The sequence below is a fragment of the Dermacentor variabilis genome, chromosome 3 (genome assembly GCF_050947875.1).
Source record: "Dermacentor variabilis isolate Ectoservices chromosome 3, ASM5094787v1, whole genome shotgun sequence".
NCBI classification, from domain to species: domain Eukaryota; kingdom Metazoa; phylum Arthropoda; class Arachnida; order Ixodida; family Ixodidae; genus Dermacentor; species Dermacentor variabilis.
The window spans coordinates 219637136-219656934 of NC_134570.1; the positions used below are offsets into that span (position 1 = coordinate 219637136).

The 19799-nt window shown below is 47.8% G+C and overlaps 1 protein-coding gene across 1 annotated transcript in view; it reads left to right on the forward strand.

The window, feature by feature from the left end:
- The window catches only part of SerT (Serotonin transporter), a 698017-nt gene that overhangs the window by 65034 nt on the left and 613184 nt on the right, over positions 1-19799 (forward strand). Inside the window, exon 2 of the mRNA XM_075686868.1 lies at positions 12980-13114. Coding sequence (XP_075542983.1) covers positions 12980-13114 — 135 coding nt within the window. The remainder of the gene's footprint in view (positions 1-12979; positions 13115-19799) is intronic.

Below are 19799 nucleotides of genomic sequence, written 5' to 3' on the forward strand. Positions count from 1 at the left end.
CTATCATCGCTTCTAAAGTCTGCCGCTATCAGTCTTGAAATAGACGCTCCTTCAATGCATGGAAGCTCCTTACACCAGCAGTCCCACTCAGGCTGCAATCGTTTATGCAAGTGATCGTCCCAACCAATTCCCAACTCCCACAACTTCTGGAACATTACCTTTACGTACAATGTTGCGGGAGCAATAAATCAAAAAGGGTTGGTCAAAATTCTTCCGGAGACCTGCAGCACAAATCTCTTGTTGTTGGCCCTTGCGGAGTGGAAGTCGATGAGTGAAGTGAGGTTGTATTCAAACTTGTCAATCTAAGCATTCCAACCAACTACCAATACCTTTGTAGCTGCAGTATGTCGAGCATCACCATTCGTTCTTTCCACATTGCCATTCTCTAAGAAGTTGTCGAGGTCGGGGTCGTTCAACATCCACTTGCGTAGCCGCATTCCTGCTTGAGACTATATATCTTTTTATTCCTGGCACAAGAATTTACCCTTGTCAAGGGTGTCAACCCCAGTAACAAGGTCGTCCACGTAAAGATGCTTGCGCAGGAACCCGCAGTGTCAGCATACTGTTCCGGCAGGCCTTCAACATGATGTTTTAACGTTCCAGCCAAGAAAAATTGGCTTGACGTGACACCGAACGGCACGCGAGTCATCCGATAGGTCACCATAGCTGGAAGTTCTTCCCTTTTCTTTGGCGTCATAGCGTACCAGAGGAACTGCACAGCGTTCCGATCGCCCTCTGATAGGAATATCTGGAGAAAGGCCTTTTCAATATCCTCAACGATGGCAATGTTGTAAGCGCGGAAATCGATCAGCAGATCAATGAGATCTGGGTTTAGGTTAGGGCCGCTTTCCAAAACCATGTTCAGTGAGACGCGATTTTTCGCACTTGATAATGCTTCGAATACTACCCTCAGTTTAGCCGTCTGGCTTTCGTGACCAACAACTGCTTGATGTGGCATATAGTACACCGGACCTTCCGACGTGCCGTAATCACTGCTGGCTGGCTCTGCATAGCCCTTTTCTATGTAGTCTCCTATGCAGGCATCGTATTCCCGAATCAATGAATCCTCTTTCAAGAGGCGAGTTGTCTGTGCTTTAAGACGCCTTGCTGCGCACTCGTAGTTGTTGCCAAGCTCGTAAACCATATCGAATTATAAGGGAACGACAACTTATAGCGGCCATTCTCAACGTTGACGGTTTCCTTATGGTGCTGAAGGACCGCGTCCTGGGGACAAACTAACTCATGTTTCTTGATACCGATGTCCTCGAGCTCCCAGAAAGACTTTAGTTATACTGATATTTCCTATTCAATTTGTTCACTTACTCCTATCCGCATCACTCCAGCAGCCGAGGAGCAGACTCTTGTTGACTTCCTTGTGCCGACCTGTCCCAGGACTGTCCGTCCGTATATAGCCTCCACTGCCATCAATTTAGAGCTGAGACGCTTAGTGGTTGAAAAGGTCAATATTTTCACTTTCGCCGCCCTGCGAGTCGTCTGCGACTTGAAAGTGAAATCTTGAAAGTGAAAGTAGAACAGAATTTGATAGAGTAGCCATGATACGTGCACAGGTGCAAGGAACTTGCAGCGCTTCCGCTCACGCCCCTTTTTCGTCGTACTGGCTTCTGAGCGACAGCTCCACACGGCGCGTTTTTGTGCGTGTTATGGCTGATTGGTCACCAAAGGCAAATAGTTTAAGCTCATCTTCCCCAAATGCCTTTAACTGCAGCTTTTAAGATAGGTTGCGATGGATGAAGGTTCGATGTCTGCCACCATCTAGGAGAAGCCTGACAAGTGTACGTTCATGTGGACCCTCTGTCCAAGCTCGCGCTGTCTGTAGGAGAAAATGCTGTTCCCCAGTGCACATCAGCATATCTCCCATGCCTAATGAGGACTTCAACACCGTGGCTTACTCGATCACCGGTGACGAATATGCATCCTCTTTATCAGTGTTGCGCTGTCTTCTAAACTCAGGGTCGCACATTGTTAAGTGTCTGCCGGTGCAATGCGCGCACCTGAGCCACTTAGCTTGACCGCATTGTCTTGCCCCGTGCCCCCTTGTTGTGCACCGGAAACACCGACTGTCATGCTTCCGCACCTCTCTCTTATCCGCAACAGACATCTTTGCGTTACAGTTGACGGTCTCACGGCCCTTCGAATTACAGAATAGACATCCTGTGCTCTCCTTGATCGTGGTGTGCAGTGCCGCTGCAGTAGACATGTTCACCACTGTAGTGTTGCTGTTGCGCCTTTCTTTTACCAATTCGGCGCTGTTGTATCTCGGTGTTTCGGCCCGCTGTATGATCTCCCGCGTCGCAACCTCCTTTCTCAAAAAACACAGGAGCACCTGCAGCTCACTTCCCTCGTTCGTAGCCTCGTTTTTTTTGTTGGTATTCCAGACGACGGGCGCCAGGCGCTGCTTTCTTTATTACGGACCGTAACAAAGTTCCATAAGTGCCGACACTCACGCCCGAAGAAGTGAGGCTGCATACACCGGCCTCTACTTCGTCGACGAGGCTGTGCAGTTGACCGAAATTCCGTGAGTCACGCACTGGCTTGATGTTATGTAGCCGTGACATGTGGCCTCCTGCAATTACTTCTTTTGTGCCGAACTTCGCCTTTAGTAGCGAAAGAGCAACTTCGTAGTTGCCTTCCGACAAGTGAAGTCCTGCTACCGCAGCCGCTGCCTTTCCTGTCAAGTAGCTGCTGAGGTACTGGAATTCGTTTGAGAGGTTCTGGTTAGCGTTGATAGTCGACTCAAACTGACTCCGGAACCTTTGCACTCTCGAAGCTCTCCGTTGTGTTTGTTCATTTCGAGCTTTGGCAGCTTTACGGTGGGGTGTATTTGCGAATTGTTTGCGCTAGGTTCTCTTCGATCTGAGGACTTCAGTGTGCGATCTGATGAAGCATTTGTGCAGGTAAAGACGCGTAGTATGTGTCGTACCTTTGTTTTCGCCACGCTGATCCTTTCTCTGCACATTTCGGAGCATGCAACTTCCTCTTCGAAAGCTTCATCTTCAAAGCCTTTTCCTATCTTCCGATCTAGCTCTTTAAGTGAGTCCTCTTTAAGAGAATGAACATTTATCTTTTCCTCCAGCTCATCGATTGATGGGCTGCCATCCATGGTGGATACTTCGTTGAGCAGCTTGGTTCTAGATGTTCCCACCACGGGCCTTCTTCGCTTGTTTTTGTCGATATCCATCTTTTGATGTCCATACTCCATGGTTTGGGAATCAAAGTGTTGTGGACTAAGAGTCGGGGAATTTTTAACTTATGGAAAAATGGCAGACGTACGTTCGCTTCGCGCGCATCAAGAATAATTTATTTTTGACTAGAAGGTACGGGAAAGGGGAGAGAGTAGATAGAAAAGGAAAGTCACAATGCACTGTGCCAAACAGGCTTTGTTGCACCCCGCACGTGCAAGCAATCCGCTGTAAACCCGAGAGACGCCACCGCACCGCCGGTCGCTGTTCGTAGAACGCGCCCGCCAGTAACTTGCACGCAGTTTGAAGGGTGTCAAGTGTATGTCGCTTCTGCCACAGCGACCCAAGCAGCGGAGTTTTAGGTGGGGGAGTCCTCCTCGCCACATCGTCGGCGCACACCAGCACGGGGTGCTTTGGCTGCAGAATAGAGGATATAAAACAAGGGCAGCACCACCGCGAGGATCTTATCAGTGGTCGCATCTTATAGCCGAAAGTATGTTCAGAGGAAACATCGTATGCTCATTTAGACTGAAATAAAAGGTGATCATTAGTAAGCAGTGTCGTAAAGCGAAGAGTTAAACACCAATGTCACCGAAGATGTGGCCACGTTTATATTCCTGTGATCACCGCAAATGTATACCGACAGCATGTCGACAAGCGTGTGAGTGGTGCTTCATTAAGATCATTGCGAGTTTGTGTTGTGTCTAGTACCACCGAGTACAGTGAGCGATGGCATTGAAAATAAAGCAGTGAGATATATGCGCGAAAAGTACTCGAGCATCTCCATGTTGAAAGTCAGTGCCCTGTTGAAGTAAGCCCGTGACATCAGTTGCGCAGGCAGCCAAGAATGCTTGAGTGGTAGCTTACGGTTGGGCGCTTTGGTAACCGCAGCGATATAAACACAGTTCGTGAAAATAAATAGAATCAAAGAGCCGAATGAGTAAAAAAAAGAACCTAATGAAAGCACTCGTATGGAATCTGAAGAGACTGAAGAAGGCAAGCAGGTTAGACTGACGCCTTTCTCAAGCTCTGGCAGGCATCACATGTGCCTACATAACTACCTGCAAAATAGTAAATGCCAACCCTAATAAATAAGCATGGTCATAATTTCGTGACACGCAATGGTGGCCTGCTGGGAGGGCATCATGGAGTATCGCGATGGCGATTTATATTCGGGACTCAAAGGCAACAACTACCACATTAGACATATCAAAGCGACATTTCTACGGTACAAGATAACATCCTGAAAACAAGAAAGCTTGTGAGTAGAGGCATAAAAAGGTTGAATACTACGTTTCTTGTTGACTTTCTTCACGATAACGTCCGTGTTTTATTCAGCATTTAGTTGTGAGGAAATTAGTTGAAGTTACGTTTATTTGCATCACAATGGTGGGTGTGCTTAGGCGAAAAAGTGGCAGCACTTGATTTGACTGCGCCCGAGTATGTACAGTACGTACGACAATGATAGAAAGACTACAACTTTATGAAACGAATGGAGTCCAAAAGCAGATTCACGGATTTCTACATTGTTGTAAAAAGGAAGCATCTTCAGGGTACAGCTGTGGAGGACCCAGATAATGAAAACGCCGATAAAAACACAGTATTTTAGGTATGTGGTAAACTGAATAGACCATTGGTGTCTTGGTGCTAGGGTAAGGTTACTCCTGAAGGCAAAGAGCCTATTCGTCCAGTCGGTCAGTTGGGTCTCGAAGTGATTATATCCAGCAAAGGACGCGATACCGCAATGACTGTTCGCCAATAAATAACGAAAATTTCTACATACTGCGAATTTATGTGCTTAAAATCCTGCTGAATGATTGCATAGTTTCATTCCAAGTGGGAAAAAGCATCTGTCGTGCCCACATTTTAGGTGATCCCATGACCGTCGCATTATTGCGGATTTCCTGGGGCCTTAGTGGTCAAAGTGAGCAAGAATCAATGCTTGAAGTCAAGAGGGAGGGTGCGGGGGGCCGGGCCCTCCCTCCTTTTTGATGTAGGGAGTGGGCGTCCCCTCAGCAGGCAAACTGTAGCACAGCGATGCACGTTCAACAAGCGCTGGTTGTGATATTATCAGGCGTACCTGGCGCGTGGAAATTTAACTCTCCGGTTTTTCCATTTTGATTTCAATGCGATATATAGCTGGATGTAGTATAAGAAAAACAGCAAAGCATCTATATTGTCGTACTGCTGCATGCATTTCCCCGAAGCTCTGCACATGAGGGTGACTACCCTTTTTAAATTTAGATTCATGGCACAGCAAACTGTTTTTAATGAGCCACCTCAGCGTGAAACTACCTTCTGGTGAATTAGTGGAGGCAAACGTTGGTGGTTTCTCTAGGTTACCAGTTTATTTTCATTTGCTTACTTTTGCATAATGAGTGCTTTGTAATAACAAAGGCGCACGCATCTTGTTCATTTTCAGGTCAGAAATGATAAAATACATTGTTGTAGTGCCTGAGCTTGCCACTGAAGCAAGGCAGGTAATGTTCAATGTTGCAGCTAGATTTATTTGCTTTGAGTTCACATATATTTCGCCGTTAATTTCTCGAGTTATTTTCCAAGACATATTTCTAAGATGCAAATTTTTGTAAGTGCTTGATTGTATTGGCAATTAAACAATAGAGCCCGAGCACCGTGCTACGTCGCAATAAATGCCAGTCAACGCAGACACGTTAGTACAATCCTGGCATTTTTACGACGCCCTTCTATTCTGTGGCCCGTTTCGCTGCCGGATTCTGTGATTCAACGCTTAGCTAAACGTCGTATATATATATATATATATATATATATATATATATATATATATATATATATATATGTGACGTGGTCTCCGTGTTCATTTAATGTTTTGACAATCTGGTAATTAAGCATGACCTACCTAACAATTATGTTATCCAGTTTTTAGCTATCAAACTCCATTTGACCTCCTGTCATTTCTGTTGGGCAATATCACCCTAGGGAAGCAAAGACGTTGCTTCCGCATGCCTCGTCGCTGGTGAATCTAGGAATGGCGTACGTGTTGTTTCGTGAAGACGCTTCGGAAATGATGTCCGCACCTGGGAGTTTTTTGAGAGAAAAAGAGCGACTACTGGATGCAGGCTACTCTATCCACGTACATTTATCGGTGGTGGAAAATGCGCTCAAAAAAAATCTCAGTGCCCTTCCACTCTGTAAGGAAGGATGACCGGCGAAGCTCTGTATGTGGGCCCTTCAATGGCGAACTGCACCTACGCCGCGGTTCGGCCGAGTATTGCACTGTCTTCGGGATCAGCCCAGGTATGGCGAGTGCTTAATGCCTGCTTCACTTCTACCGCGGGCCGGCCGGGCATTGTACTATGTTCGCGATCGACCCATGTGTGGGGAGTGCTTAACGCCTGCATCACCTCCGACGCGGGTCGGCCCGGCATTGCAGTATCTTCGGTATCGGCCCCCGTATGGGGAGTGCTTAACGCCTGCTTCAACTCCGCCGCGGATCGACCCGGTATTGCAATGTCTCCGGGATGGGCCCACGTATGGGAAGTTTTTTGCTTAACGCGACGACACGAAAATTTCCTAGGACGGTAGAGGTACAGAGCTTCGCTGTAAAACTAAGGGAACTGGGTTTGAAACGCAAGCACAGCCTCGAAATGAGAAAGAAGGTGGTTGTACCGTATATGCATGGGATACCGCATGGTTTAAAGAAAGTGACCCGAAAAGTGCAAGTGGACGCTGTACTTTTAGCTCCACAAAAGTTATCAAGGAAATGTAAGGCCACCGATCCGCTGAAAAATGCGCGTCGAGGATCCACGAAGAATCATTGGCCGTTGTTTGTGCATGCGTACAAGCTGTCTTGTATCGCTTCCCTTTCTCTGGCAGCAAAGTCTAGATAGGGCAAACGGGCAAATGCCTCAATGACAGGCTCAAGGAAAACAAGCAAAAATTGAACTTTTGTCGAGATGTACATGTCTCAGTGCATTGTAATGATTGCGAGTGTAAGTCACTGTTTAATGATTGCGTAGTAGTGTTTGGAAATACAAATAAAGATACGAGGGAGATTGTTGAAGCAAGCTTGATTGCAAATGAAGGTGCGAACTGCGTCAGCGCTTCTTCGATTACTGTAAGTAGAAAGGCAAGTGCCTGTCTGGAAAATGTTCGGTTGAGCGTGCCATGATTTCCAATCGCTTAGCCGGTATCAGCACGGTGCTTTTTTTAAATAAAGTTCAGTTAATAGATAGCGCACGTCCTGTCGTATTTGTTGTCCGTGACAATCCAGCGCTATGACTTGAATTGGTGCAACGAACCCACTAGCCCATATATCTGCACCCAAGTATTGAGCCCTGCGGTACCATTTGATTAATGACCTGAAAATTTGCATGAACGCCACCTATGCGTACAGTTTGTTCGCGATCAAACAAATCACTTTTAATGCGATAGGGTTAAGGAGCCCGTGCACCCAGAAAATGCGGTGTCGGCATTGACATCCCGAGTGCAGTGTAAGACGTCGCTTCGGCAAAAAATATTTTCCAAGCGCACATACCTAGGTCTTCGTTGTTACACAATAAATTGACTGAACTAATTGAATTTCGTAAGTTAACATACGTAGAAAAATTGTAAACTACGACTTAAACACAACCTACAGACTTGATAGCGCCCGGATTGTACATTTAATATGCGAGAAAACAATTATTTTACGTGAAAACTCAAACAACCCCTTTTCCCGCGTTTCTACAATACATAGACCGGAGACGGCGTCCTCCATTTGCGCACGCCGGCGCGCAAATATGTCGAAGTCCACGAAGTGGCGCGCCCGCTTCCGTGAAGCACTTCCGGATGGCACTCTCCTCAGCCGCATAGCGGCGGATGGAAAAGGCCGCAATTGTACCAGCGAGTCCACCTTCATGCATAGTGTTTTCATTGAGCATTTCGTCGTAAACATTATGGTTACATACGGTTCAGTTGCCCGGAAGCGTGTGAAGCAGTCAGGGATGTTTGAAAGTTATCGCGCTTCACTCTTAAAGCAGGAGCTTAAGCTTCCTCCAAATTTAAAAAAATAAGTAAATGTGGATCAAGCATACCCAATGATTCTAGGTTAGTGAACAAAATTTTATGATGAACGGTGTCAAAGGCTTTAGTAAAATCAAGAAATACAGAACCGACGAAATCGCCCTTGTCGATGGAAGTCTTTAAGAAATCACCTAAATTGGTTGAAGTATACGCGCACAGAAACCAGATTCGCAAGGATTTAGGAACTTAAATTTGTCAAGGTACTTGTTAATACTCTTTGGAAAAAATGTTTCAATGATTTTGTTAATTGAATACTGAAGTGGCGCAACACAGCCGCTGCAGAAAACTGTTCCCTTTATTGCTCTGTACTTGAGGTCTTAGGTTACTGAAAAGAAACCACGTGAGCAGCGATACCCGCTGCGGCCAAGCAACGTTTCTTGCTGGTAGCTGATAAGAAACTGGGCGCAGAAGTGCGCTTTATCGACGACGCTGCATCTCTTCCCCCTTCAAAAGCCCAGTCGCTCCGGCGGGCGTCTTGGTCGTGTTGAGCGGCGAAATTTCACTGGGCCTGCTTCCGATGCACTCGTTTGTGGAGTCTCTGCAGTCGGCTGCGGAGTTGCTGGACTGTTGTGCGCCGTTGCACTTGCTTCTCGAGTCTCACCGGCTGGCTGTGTTTCCGCTGAGCTGCGGCAGAGCGTTGTTGCATTCTCCCTTTGCGCTGTCACTTACGCTAGCCACATCCGCAACTGATCCGCAACTGATCCACGCTACGGAATACCAAAACGGGCGAAACTTTCTCTGAGCATCTGAACAGTTGCGTCTTTTGTCTCTGTTTTCACATGCGTTGCTTCTTCCACTTGGTTTCCGCGTCAACTAGGATGAATATTATCTAACCATCAACAGGGCCTGCAAAATCCATATGCAATCGGTACCACCGCTTTCCTGTCTTGGGCCATGGGGAAGGGACTTGCGCAGCAGGCATCGACCAACACTGCACGCACTGGCGGCAGCCTTTCACCAACCTTTCAATGTCATTATCTAATCTGGGGTACCAGAATAACGTACGCGCAAGCCTCTTCATGGCCCCGATTTCTTGGTGCGTATCGTGCAGCTCGTTCAATAAGCACGGTCGGGCTGTGTCCGGCACGACCACAAGATGACCGAAGTAAATGAGGCTATGGCTCACGACGAGCTCGTGTCGGCGGGTGAAGTACGGAAGCAGATGCTCCTTGGCAAATGTGATGGGCAGCCACGCTCGATCCATTCCCGGACTTGCCGCAGTGTGCCGTCCTCCTGGGTCAGCGCAATTATTTGTTCAGATGGAAGGGCACTTGCATCTGAACCCTGCGTGTAGAGCACATATTCCACTGCCACTTGACTTCCGCGTTCATGATCCCCTGGCAAAGGCATGCGACTAAGAGTGTCCGCGTTACCGTTGTGCAGTCCCTTGCCGTATTCCAGATTGTATTAGTATGCTGATAGAAGGAGCGCCCAACGCTGAATTCGAGCTGCCGCCATCTGCGGAATCTCACCCAGACTCCATCTGCGTCTGGGTGAGTGACTTGTGATCCGTTACTAACGTGAAACGGTTGCCGAACAGGAAAACGCGAAACTTCGAAATTCCAAACACCAAGGCAAGCGCTTCTTTCTCTATTTGTGAATAATTGCGTTCTGGTGACGTCAGTGTTCTTGAACGAAATGCTATTGGATGGTCCACGCCCTCAATACGGCGAGATAATACTGCGCCTAAACCGTCTGATGAAGCGTCGCACTCTAGTCGCAATTCCTTCTGCGGATCGTAGTGAACCAGAAAATTTGCCTTTAAGAAGGCACACTTTGCTTCCACAAAAGCTCTTTCCTGCTCTTTCCTGTTCCTGCGTTGGCCTTTCGCCAGCAACCGATATAGCGGAGCCAGGGTCGTAGCCAAATTAGGCAGAAACGACCTAAGTTAGCTTACCGACTCTGGTTTTGGTGCAGCTGTTACGGCTTCGACGTTGTCACGCCGCGGGTGAAGGCCGGTTGCATCAATCTTGTGCCCCAGAAACTGCACTTCTTTCTCTCGGAAGCGAAATTTGGCTTTGTTCAGCTGGAGGCCACCGTCCCGCAGTCTCTGCAGCACTTGTCGAAGTGTGGACGTGTCATGCTGTTGCTCGGCAATTATTATGTCGTCCAAGTATACGCACACTCTTGGTTAACCCCGCAATAACGACTCAATGCGCCGCTGGAACAGTGCGGGAGCAGACGACATGCCGAAGGCTAACCGACTGTACGAGTATAAGCCCTGGTGCGTGTTGATGACGGTTATCTTTTTAGCCTCTTCGTCAAGCGGGAGCTGGTTATAAGCATTCAGCAAGTCCAGTGTTGTGAATACTTCTCCCCCGTAGAGCGCAGCAAAAATGTCATCCACCTTTGGCAATGGGTACTGCTCCAGGTGAGTGGCGGGTTTCACGGCGAGTTTAACATCGCCGCACAGCCTGGTGTCCCCATTCTTCTTCACCACTGGCACAATAGGCGCAGCCCACTCGGAAACACTGACCGGCGACAAAACGCCTTGCTGAACGAGGTGGTCAATTTCCGCGGACACAGCTTTGCGAAGCACAAACGGCAGCGAACGAGCCCTCAAAAACCGTGGCACTGCACCTTCTTTCTTGTGCAGCTTGACGGGCGGACCCTTGCAACAGCCCAGCCGGTCCTCAAACAAGTCTGAGAACTCATCAAGCAGATCTTTTATGCCGTCTTCTGACTGCAGCGCATGAACGCCTGGTAGAGCCTGTTCTTCGAAGAGTGACAAGCCGGCTTCGCGGAAAGCTTGAATTTTGTTTCTACCGCACATTAGTGGTCCGTCACAGTCGACCAGCACGAGCGAACTCTCCACTTCCGTCTTGCCGGGCTCCACCCTCATGGCGACTCGGTCGAGCACTGAAAGGGGCCCCAAGAAACAGGCCAATCGAAACGGCGTTTTTTCTAGCCCCGGCCACCACTTACGGTGCCTCTTAAACACGTTTTTTTAAAATAGCACTGACGGATGACTCTGTCGATCAGCATCCGCAGTGTCCTGCCGCCCCAGACCAAGTTTCGTTCCATTGGTGGCGTCCTCCGGTCAGCATTGTTCTGAGTGAATTTCTTCCACGCTGTCTTCCTTATAGAACAGTTCGATGAGCGTGTAGGATCCCTGTTGGTTGGTGCGCCGGTGTTGGCACATTCTCGCCAAGTGTCCTCTAGTGCCGCACTTCCGGCACACCTTCCCGACATGTTGGCATTCGTGTGCCGAATGACTTGAGCCGCATGTACAGCACGAAGGGCGTGGGTCTCGTCTATCGTACCCGCTGTCAGCATTTCGTCCGCTGCCACGACGCCGTTGAACGAAGAGCACATTGCTAGTGTCTTTCTCGCCATCTGCATTCCTCGTGGAATGTACGTTACGGTCAGCCGTTCCTGAAGACATTGCGAATTCCTCAGCTTCCTGCTGAGTCAGCTTCCTTTGCGTCTGCAGGAACCGCCTGACATCGTCATCTCGGATACCACAGACTATCCGGTCTCATACCATTCTGTCCAGAAAAGTGCCGAAGTTCAAATCTTTCGCAAGACGTCGAAGTCGGCCACAAAGTCTTTAACTGTCTCGCCATCTTCTTGCTTCCGTATGAAATATGCGTGACTTGCCGCCGTGTCGTTCACTTGCGGGCTGTAGTGCTCTTCTAGCACCTTCACAACTTCGTCGTATGCTAAGCTGTTCACGGGCGTTGACGGGCATCGTCCCTGAAGAACTTGAACTACGCTATCACTGAGCGATGCTACCAAAAGCTCCGGGCGCTTCGATGAGTCCTTAATATCGTTGCCTTCGAAGTAAGCCTCGAGGCGAACACGGTAGGCATTCCAACTGCATGCTGTCTCGTCAAACTCGGGAGGCCTTGATCCCATCCTCGTCGCCACTGAAGTGACGCAACACAGAAGCTGCAGAATACTGTTCTGTTTATTGCCCTGTACTTGAGCTTTAAGTTACTGAAAAGAAACCACGTGAGGAGCTACACCCGCTGCGGCCAAGCAACGTTTCGTGCTCGTAGCTGATAAGGAACTCGGCGCACAAGTACGCTTTATTGACGACGCTGCAAATACAGAACAGAGATAGGGCGATAGTTTAGGACCTCTGTAATATCAACATTTTTGCACACAGGGATAAACTGTCACATTTAAAAATGAGAATAATTATATAGCCTAATGCTTCCGCAATATACGAAGCACTCAGCTTTATGTTATAAGAAATATTGTCTAGCCCAACGCTTGAGTTTTTTTCGGATTTAGGATTGTAGAACACACTTCATTAGGAAAGAGACAAAATGAATGGTTACAACATGTAAGAGGATAGGATGAAGCTACAGTCCTATTATTGTATATCTCATAGAAGTATTCACTAAACCAATTAGCAACGTCGGCTGCCTCAGTGTAGATTTGTTATTTACAATTTATTTTATCAGTTTTTCTGATAGCCTCGGGTCTATTCAAGAAGTCATCGAAAAGTTGAATTTTTTTCTTGTGGTTCTTTTTCTCTTACAATATCCTTTTAATAAAAATGTCGTTTCATAATAAAGGTGGGAAGCGAGGACACAGAAGAGCGCTTGTACTCGTTTTTATTTTTCTCACTCCCTTGTCTCGCCTCGCGCTGCGCCACACCTTCGGCATTAACGGTATATTTGCCTTTCTCATTTTGTGCCATGATTTTTACGTATTATTTACCCAGTCCAAGGGACACGCAGCATTCGTCTCCTGGAACTCAAAATAATATTTCTATTTCCTCACAGGCGCCTTCCTGATTCCGTACACAGTGATGCTGATGTTCGGTGGGCTGCCGCTCTTTTACCTGGAATTGGCCATGGGCCAGTATTACCGCAGCGGGTGCCTAACTATTTGGAAGAAGATATTTCCCATCTTTAAAGGTAAGCCTACTTGACTTAGCTGCAGTAAAAACAGAACGAGTCTCGAGGACCCTTCTTGAAATGAAAAAAAAATTCGCATGAACAAAAAAAATTAAATTATGGGGCTTTACGTGCCAAAACCACTTTCTGATTATGAGGCACGCCGTAGTGGAGGACTCCGGAAATTTCGACCACCTGGGGTTCTTTAACGTGCACCTAAGTTTAAGTACACGGGTGTTTTCGCATTTCGCCCCCATCGAAATGCGGCCGCCGTGGCCGGGATTCGATCCCGCGAACTCGTGCTCAGCAGCCTAACACCATAGCCACTGAGCAACCACGGCGGGTGCATCAACATCGCAATATTTGGGGATCAGCAAGTTAGTAATAACAGTATGGACTGGGAGCATGATTAAAAAAGCGTAAAAATACAGCGGTGACTAAACCAAAGACAGCAACATGGTGCTGTACTTCCCACACCTTTATTAGGAAGCAGAATGCGCATACTCATTGCTCATTTGTGAAGCCTAACAGCCTACCATCAGAGCGCGAAACCTGAACTTATAAATTTCAGTTCATTATTGGATATTGAAAGATTCGTTGAACTAACGCACTCTCGCCTAACTGCTGAATAGTTTCGGCTTCTATTACTTCGCGCACGTGTTTGCTTTTAGGTGTCACTCTTTCTACTCTAGCAGTAGGGGCTGGCAGGCTCACTTGCCAAAGTGTAATGGAAGAACGGCATCCTCACCCTATTTTTACTTAATTATTGTGCTCGCTAAATCTTTCGTTAACCCTACTGGCAGTCTGTTTTACCTACAGCTCACCAGATGTTAACAGAACCTGGTAGACTGCACCTTTAGTGCGATCGTGAAACATTACACTGTGCTTATTTTACCGGCGTTTTGAGTCACCACAGTCACTGAGGTTCTGAATCAGCCTGCGCAGTGGAGACAGCTTTCTTGGGGCAGAAAAGGCGCTCGCGCTCTTCATGTTATTCTTTTCAGACTGCGAGACCGCCCTTGAGCGTACCGGAATAGCACCTTTCTCAATCTCCAATTCAGTGCACCATTCAGGAGACTTAGTGAATACTTGAACGAGCATTTCTGGAATAGAGACTTATACAAGCTCTGGATAACATGCTTATTATTCTCGTGCACACTTCACCCTCGCAACCTTCTGTGTCATATAGAGTGGTGAATCGTGATTTCAGAATAGTGGCGTTAACTTTTCCCAAATGGTGGCCTAGTGTGTTCATACGTTTGGAGAGGGGCAGCTGCGGTATGAATTTTACATGCGATTTGTGAATATTAAAACGCAGCCTAAAAGGGGTTTGCATTTGTCCGATCTATTGTGCTCGGCTAGTGGTGCATTCGAGTAGATACGCAACATTACAAGTGTCGCAGTTGTAATTTCCTTGGATCTTGAGCGAAATTGAGGGCGCAGTGCTCATGGCAACATTAGCGCTACTAATCATGGGGCAGAGTTTGCATCCAAGTTTTCAGCATGGTGCGCAGCCCCTGAAGTTAGATGAGTTAATTTTTAAAGACGAGAAAACATCTTTGAGGTTGGTGGCCCGTCTGTATACCACCCGTTGAGGTTCACGTGGTGGATTTTCTCGCTCTGTAACAGTGTGGCACGATGTTCCCGGATGAGCGCGGCGCTTTGGACGACAGAAGCAATGGAGCTGGACATGTCATGCGGCTGTTTTGCCAATGAATAGAAATGGTAGACGTTCACAGGAGCGCTTGCGGTGACGGAAGCCGCGGAGGAGGCTTTGATGTCATCCCCGGGCGCTGCTTCGTTCACTTGCGCTGAAGGATGAGAACCCGGGAGTATGACTGCGTCGAAGAACGATTTGCGACTGCGCCATTGTATTGGAAACAAGCAATCTTGGGTCCACCAGATCGCCTGTTTTACTCCGACTTCTTCATCCTCCGCTTCTCCCCTTCAGCTTGTTCGGAATATGAGGGGTGTCCCAACTATCATGCAGCAAGATTTAAGAATGTAGAAATGCCACGTAGCTGGGCACAGCCAAGGTAATGTTGCTTGCCGGCGCTTGGAGATACTCAGAGAATTTTCGCATTCCGCCTGATTACATTATTTGTCTAAAAATTAAATCATCTTCTGAAATATAGACTTAGTGTCGGTGAGAAAATTGTAGAGCAACATGAAAAACTCCCGATACAGTATTGTGTTTATCAAAACGTGCTTTATAAAAGTGTTTTAATGAGCGTCAAAGAAGACCGCGAATACACCCGAAATTGCCGCGCGTGGCCATTTTGACAAGTTGACAAGGAGCGTCATGGTGAATAAGGATGGTATGGAAGACGCAGTAGTCTACGTCTGTTGCACAGAAGGTTGGACGAGCTCTGGTGATCGAAAACAGAGTTGTTTAATTGGTTGCGACTGGAATCCACTCGCTTCCGTACTCAGATGTGGAGAAAGGTCTCAGGACGCCCACATGAACACGATAGAAGGCTTCAGATGTAACGTCAAAAGGTTGGAGTCAAGCATCAGATAGCACAGACTGCTTCTTTTGGCACTTCCATAACTCACAAGAAGCCAAATAGCGGCGGACAGACTGGTACAGGCCAAACTAAAATAATCGTCGCTGGGCACGTTCGTACGTACGAGGCTCTCCGAGGTGAGCAGAAGTTTATACACCGTGCAGCTGGAGTATAACAGTTATACTGAGATACCAGGGAATGGCAAGCAGCACTAAATGCCTACTAGGGTGCGTGCCGCGCCGATATAGAGTGCGGTCCTGGACTAGGAACATGCGAAGGGAGGGATCGCTTGACAACGATTTGAGCTGGTCCATGATACCACGTATGTCGGTATCTCGGCGCTGCTCGGTAGCGAGATAAGCGAAAGCAGACGGCAAAAATACAGAAGCGGAAGAATCGGTCAAAGGAACATCAGGAGGGCCCACTGGTGGTGGGACAAGCAATCAGCATCTTCGGGTAACTGGCCAGATTTGTAGGCAACTTTGTACGAGAATTCCTGCAGGCGTAGCATCCAGCGACCTAGGCACATGGTGGACTCTTTTAGGGACGAAAGTCAACAGAGGGGTGGTCTGTGGTGACTATGAATGACTGGCGATACAGTAAGGATGAAATTTCGCCACTGTCCAAACAAGTGCAAGGCACTCATGTTCGGGGATGGAATAATTCCGCTCTGCTGGAGAAAGCAGATGGCTGGCGTATGCAATCACGCGGTCGTTGCCTCGCTGACGTTGGCACGAAATGGCACCGATGCCATGACCACTGTCATCAGCGCGGACTTCTGTTGGAGCATTCGGGCTGAAGTGCGGCGGAATGGTTGAGGGTGTCAGGAGAGAGATAAGCTTGCAGAATGTGGTTGCTTGTGAAGAACCCGCAAAAAATGAAACGTCTACTTTCAGAAGTGCAGTAAGAAGACGGTCGACTTCCGAAAAATTGAACAGGAAGGATCGGAAGCAGGAGCACAGGCCAACGAACTTCCGGACAACTTTTCTACATTGTGTTGGCACGGAAAACTTCGGTGCGGCACGAAATTTGTCCGGATGTGGGCCCACCCCAAACGAATCAACAGGATCAACGAGCATAGTAATTTGGTGGCGTCCGAAGTGACATTCAGAGAAATTAAGTTGAAGGCGAGCACTGTGAAAAGCGGAATGAACGAGCGATAGGCGCTCCAGGTTGGTTAGAAATATAGGAGCGATAACGATGATGTTATACAAGTAATAACTACAGAAGGAGCACTAGATGCCGTGGAGTAATGCGTCTATCATGCGCTCAAAAGTAGCTGCAGCGTTGCATAATGCGAAAGGCATGACTGAACAGGTAAAAGCCATCGGGCGTCATAAAAGCAGTCGTCTCGTGGTCAATGTTGTGGACGGCTATCTGCCAGTAGCCGGAATGAAGCGCGATGGAAGGAAAGTACTTCCCACCGGGGACACACTCGAGGGCCGCATCAATGCGCAGCAAAGGATAAACGTCTTTCTTGTTGAGGTGCCGGTAGCCCACGCAAAAGCTCCAGGTGTCGTCCTTCTTTTAAACTAGATTGAGAAATGACGCCCAAGGAGTGGATGACGGTTCGACGATCCCCCGAGAAAGCACCTTAATTTAAATAAATTATGGGGTTTTACGTGCCAAAACCACTTCCTGATTTTGAGGCACGCCGTAGTGAAGGACTCCGCAAATTTCGACCACCTGGGGTTCTTTAACGTGCACCTAAATTTAAGTACACGGGTGTATTCGCATTTCGCCCCCATCGAAATACGGCCGCCGTGGCCGGGATTTTATACCGCGACCTCATGCTGGGCAGCCCAACACCACAGCCACTGAGCAACCACGGCGGGTATGAGAGAGCATCTTCAGGACCTCCGTTTGAATGATTTTTCGTTCATGCGAAGACACACGGTGTGGTCAGGTGTGAACAAGATGTACATCACAGGTCACATCACGTTGTGCCGTGAGAGAGTTGTGGCCTAAAAGACGACCATTCAGGTAAAAAAATATCACTGAACGAGGCGTGCAGGTGGCATAACTGATCGGCTTGATGAGGCGGAAGTTCGGCAGCAAACAAGTTTCTGAACTCAGGAAAGACGGCCGGCAAAGAAGATGAACAATCATTGGGATACGACGCAATATCAGAACTCAAGGCTGATAAATGGCAATCTTGGGAGAAGGACCACGTGCATAATGCTATTCCTCTACTCTACTCTACAACTCTAATAGCCATAAGGCTGGTAGTGTTGTTGGTGATAATGACGACGCTGTATGGAAAAACTACGGGATTGGCAAGGAGGACGTCCGCCAGAGAAGAAACGGCATTTTCACTGTCAGGCCCCCATGGAGCTGGTGAAAGGAGGACGCAGGTCGTCGCTTGTGGGGCGAATGTGCTCGGTGGCATCTACAGGGAACTTCCTGGGGAGGGCCAGGGCAAATCGAGTTCAACAAGTTCAACGGAGCCGTCGATGAGTGCGGAGTGAGCGTACAGAAAATCAAGGCCTAGAATAACTTCATGCGGACACTCTTGAAGAACAGTGCAAAGAACATATGTTCAGCGGCCAGCGAGACTAGCGCTCCTGTTTCGTCTCTCTCCTTCGTCTGTGTTTTTAGTGCGGGCTCTAAGTAATAAAGATACAGCGCGAGTGGCGCACATTCCTATCGTGGCCATTCTTCTTTCGCCAGTGACTCGCACAACACAGGACGCCGCAGGTGTCAGGATATTAGTGAGGCGTCGACGAAGGTGGCCGCTTATCACAGAGATGCGCGCGTCGGTATGAGGCAGAGCAGTGGCACGGGCATCATCCACGTCCACATCAAGTGAATGCCTATCCGTTGGTAAGGTCAGCAGAAGAATTGCAGTCCGGGTCATTCTAGCAGCGTCACTTCTCGGAGTTGCACCCATCAGTTTCCCGTAGAGCGCTGAGACACGGGAGACGGATAATGGCGAATAGTGGGTGAGCGAACCAGGGGACGTCGTTGTGAGGGTGATCGACTCTGTCGTGTAAATGAGGATTCCTGAGTAGTCTCGATCACATTTGAGCGCCCGCGATTGTGCTGAAATGTACAAACATTCATGTCTTATAAACCAATGCCCTGATCCGTAGATCAGATTTCGAAGAAGGACGACTTTGCACACAGCCATCGTAGTGATTTGAGTATTGGTATCCAACTTTTCTGGACACGAGAGTGTAGTTAGAGTGAGTGCTATCACGTGGCGTACTGACCATCAACTTTTCAAGCTTTCCGCGGTGGCGCGTGATGACATCACCAAAATAAAAATAAAATAATTAAAAGCTATCAACGCGCATAGAACTTCGCCACAATGCTTCTACCGCCGGCGTTATCAGTGTTTTTGCTAAAGCTAGCTGCTCATCGCCTGGAAATTACTAATCATCGTAAGAGTCACGACGAACGATGATTGATTCTGGGCTTTTGATGCGGTTCTTTTTCTCTCTTCTTTTTCTTTCTCATTTTTGTTTGTAGATGCAACTGACTAAACAAGCTAGGGTAACCGTCAGAAGTACTCTGTGGCAGCCTTTCTTCAGTCGGCACACATTCTTAACGTCCGAACATCGGATAACGTCTACGAGAGGCGCCGTCGTGGACGGCTTTTGATTTTGGCCTATGGATTTCTTTAAGGTGCCCCCAAATATTTCCCTAGCGACTTTCCTATCCACACTCATGGGCTACCGCAGCAGCTGCAATACCAGATGTGCTTAAGTATTAAGGCATGTACATGGATGTGTCAGTTTTGCACTCTGACGCAAAAGTCACGATACAAGAATTGAGCAAACTGTCTCTGTGTCGTCGTCCGCTAGCATGCTATCGCCAAAGTTGCTCGCTATAATACGTCACATTTACTCGTCGCCAGGCCAGGTACACCCTTTGGTATGACATATACAGCAGATGGAGTTAGTTCCCAAAGTTGACACATGTAACGGTTACCCACGTGCATGAAGGAAGACTGCTATTTAAAATTATTGTGCAGTAACATATGCGGGCTTTGTCTCTTCTCCATCTTATTTATCATGTTGCCGTTCCGCCTTTATAATATATCTGCAATATCGAACGCCATAAAGGCTACACACATACTCAATTAGACCTCACGCACAACTCCTGACACTTACTTGTATTCAAGACTTGTGCGACTGCCAAGGGCATCGTCTATGAATGTCATATATACATTATGGAGTTTTACGTGCCAAAACCAC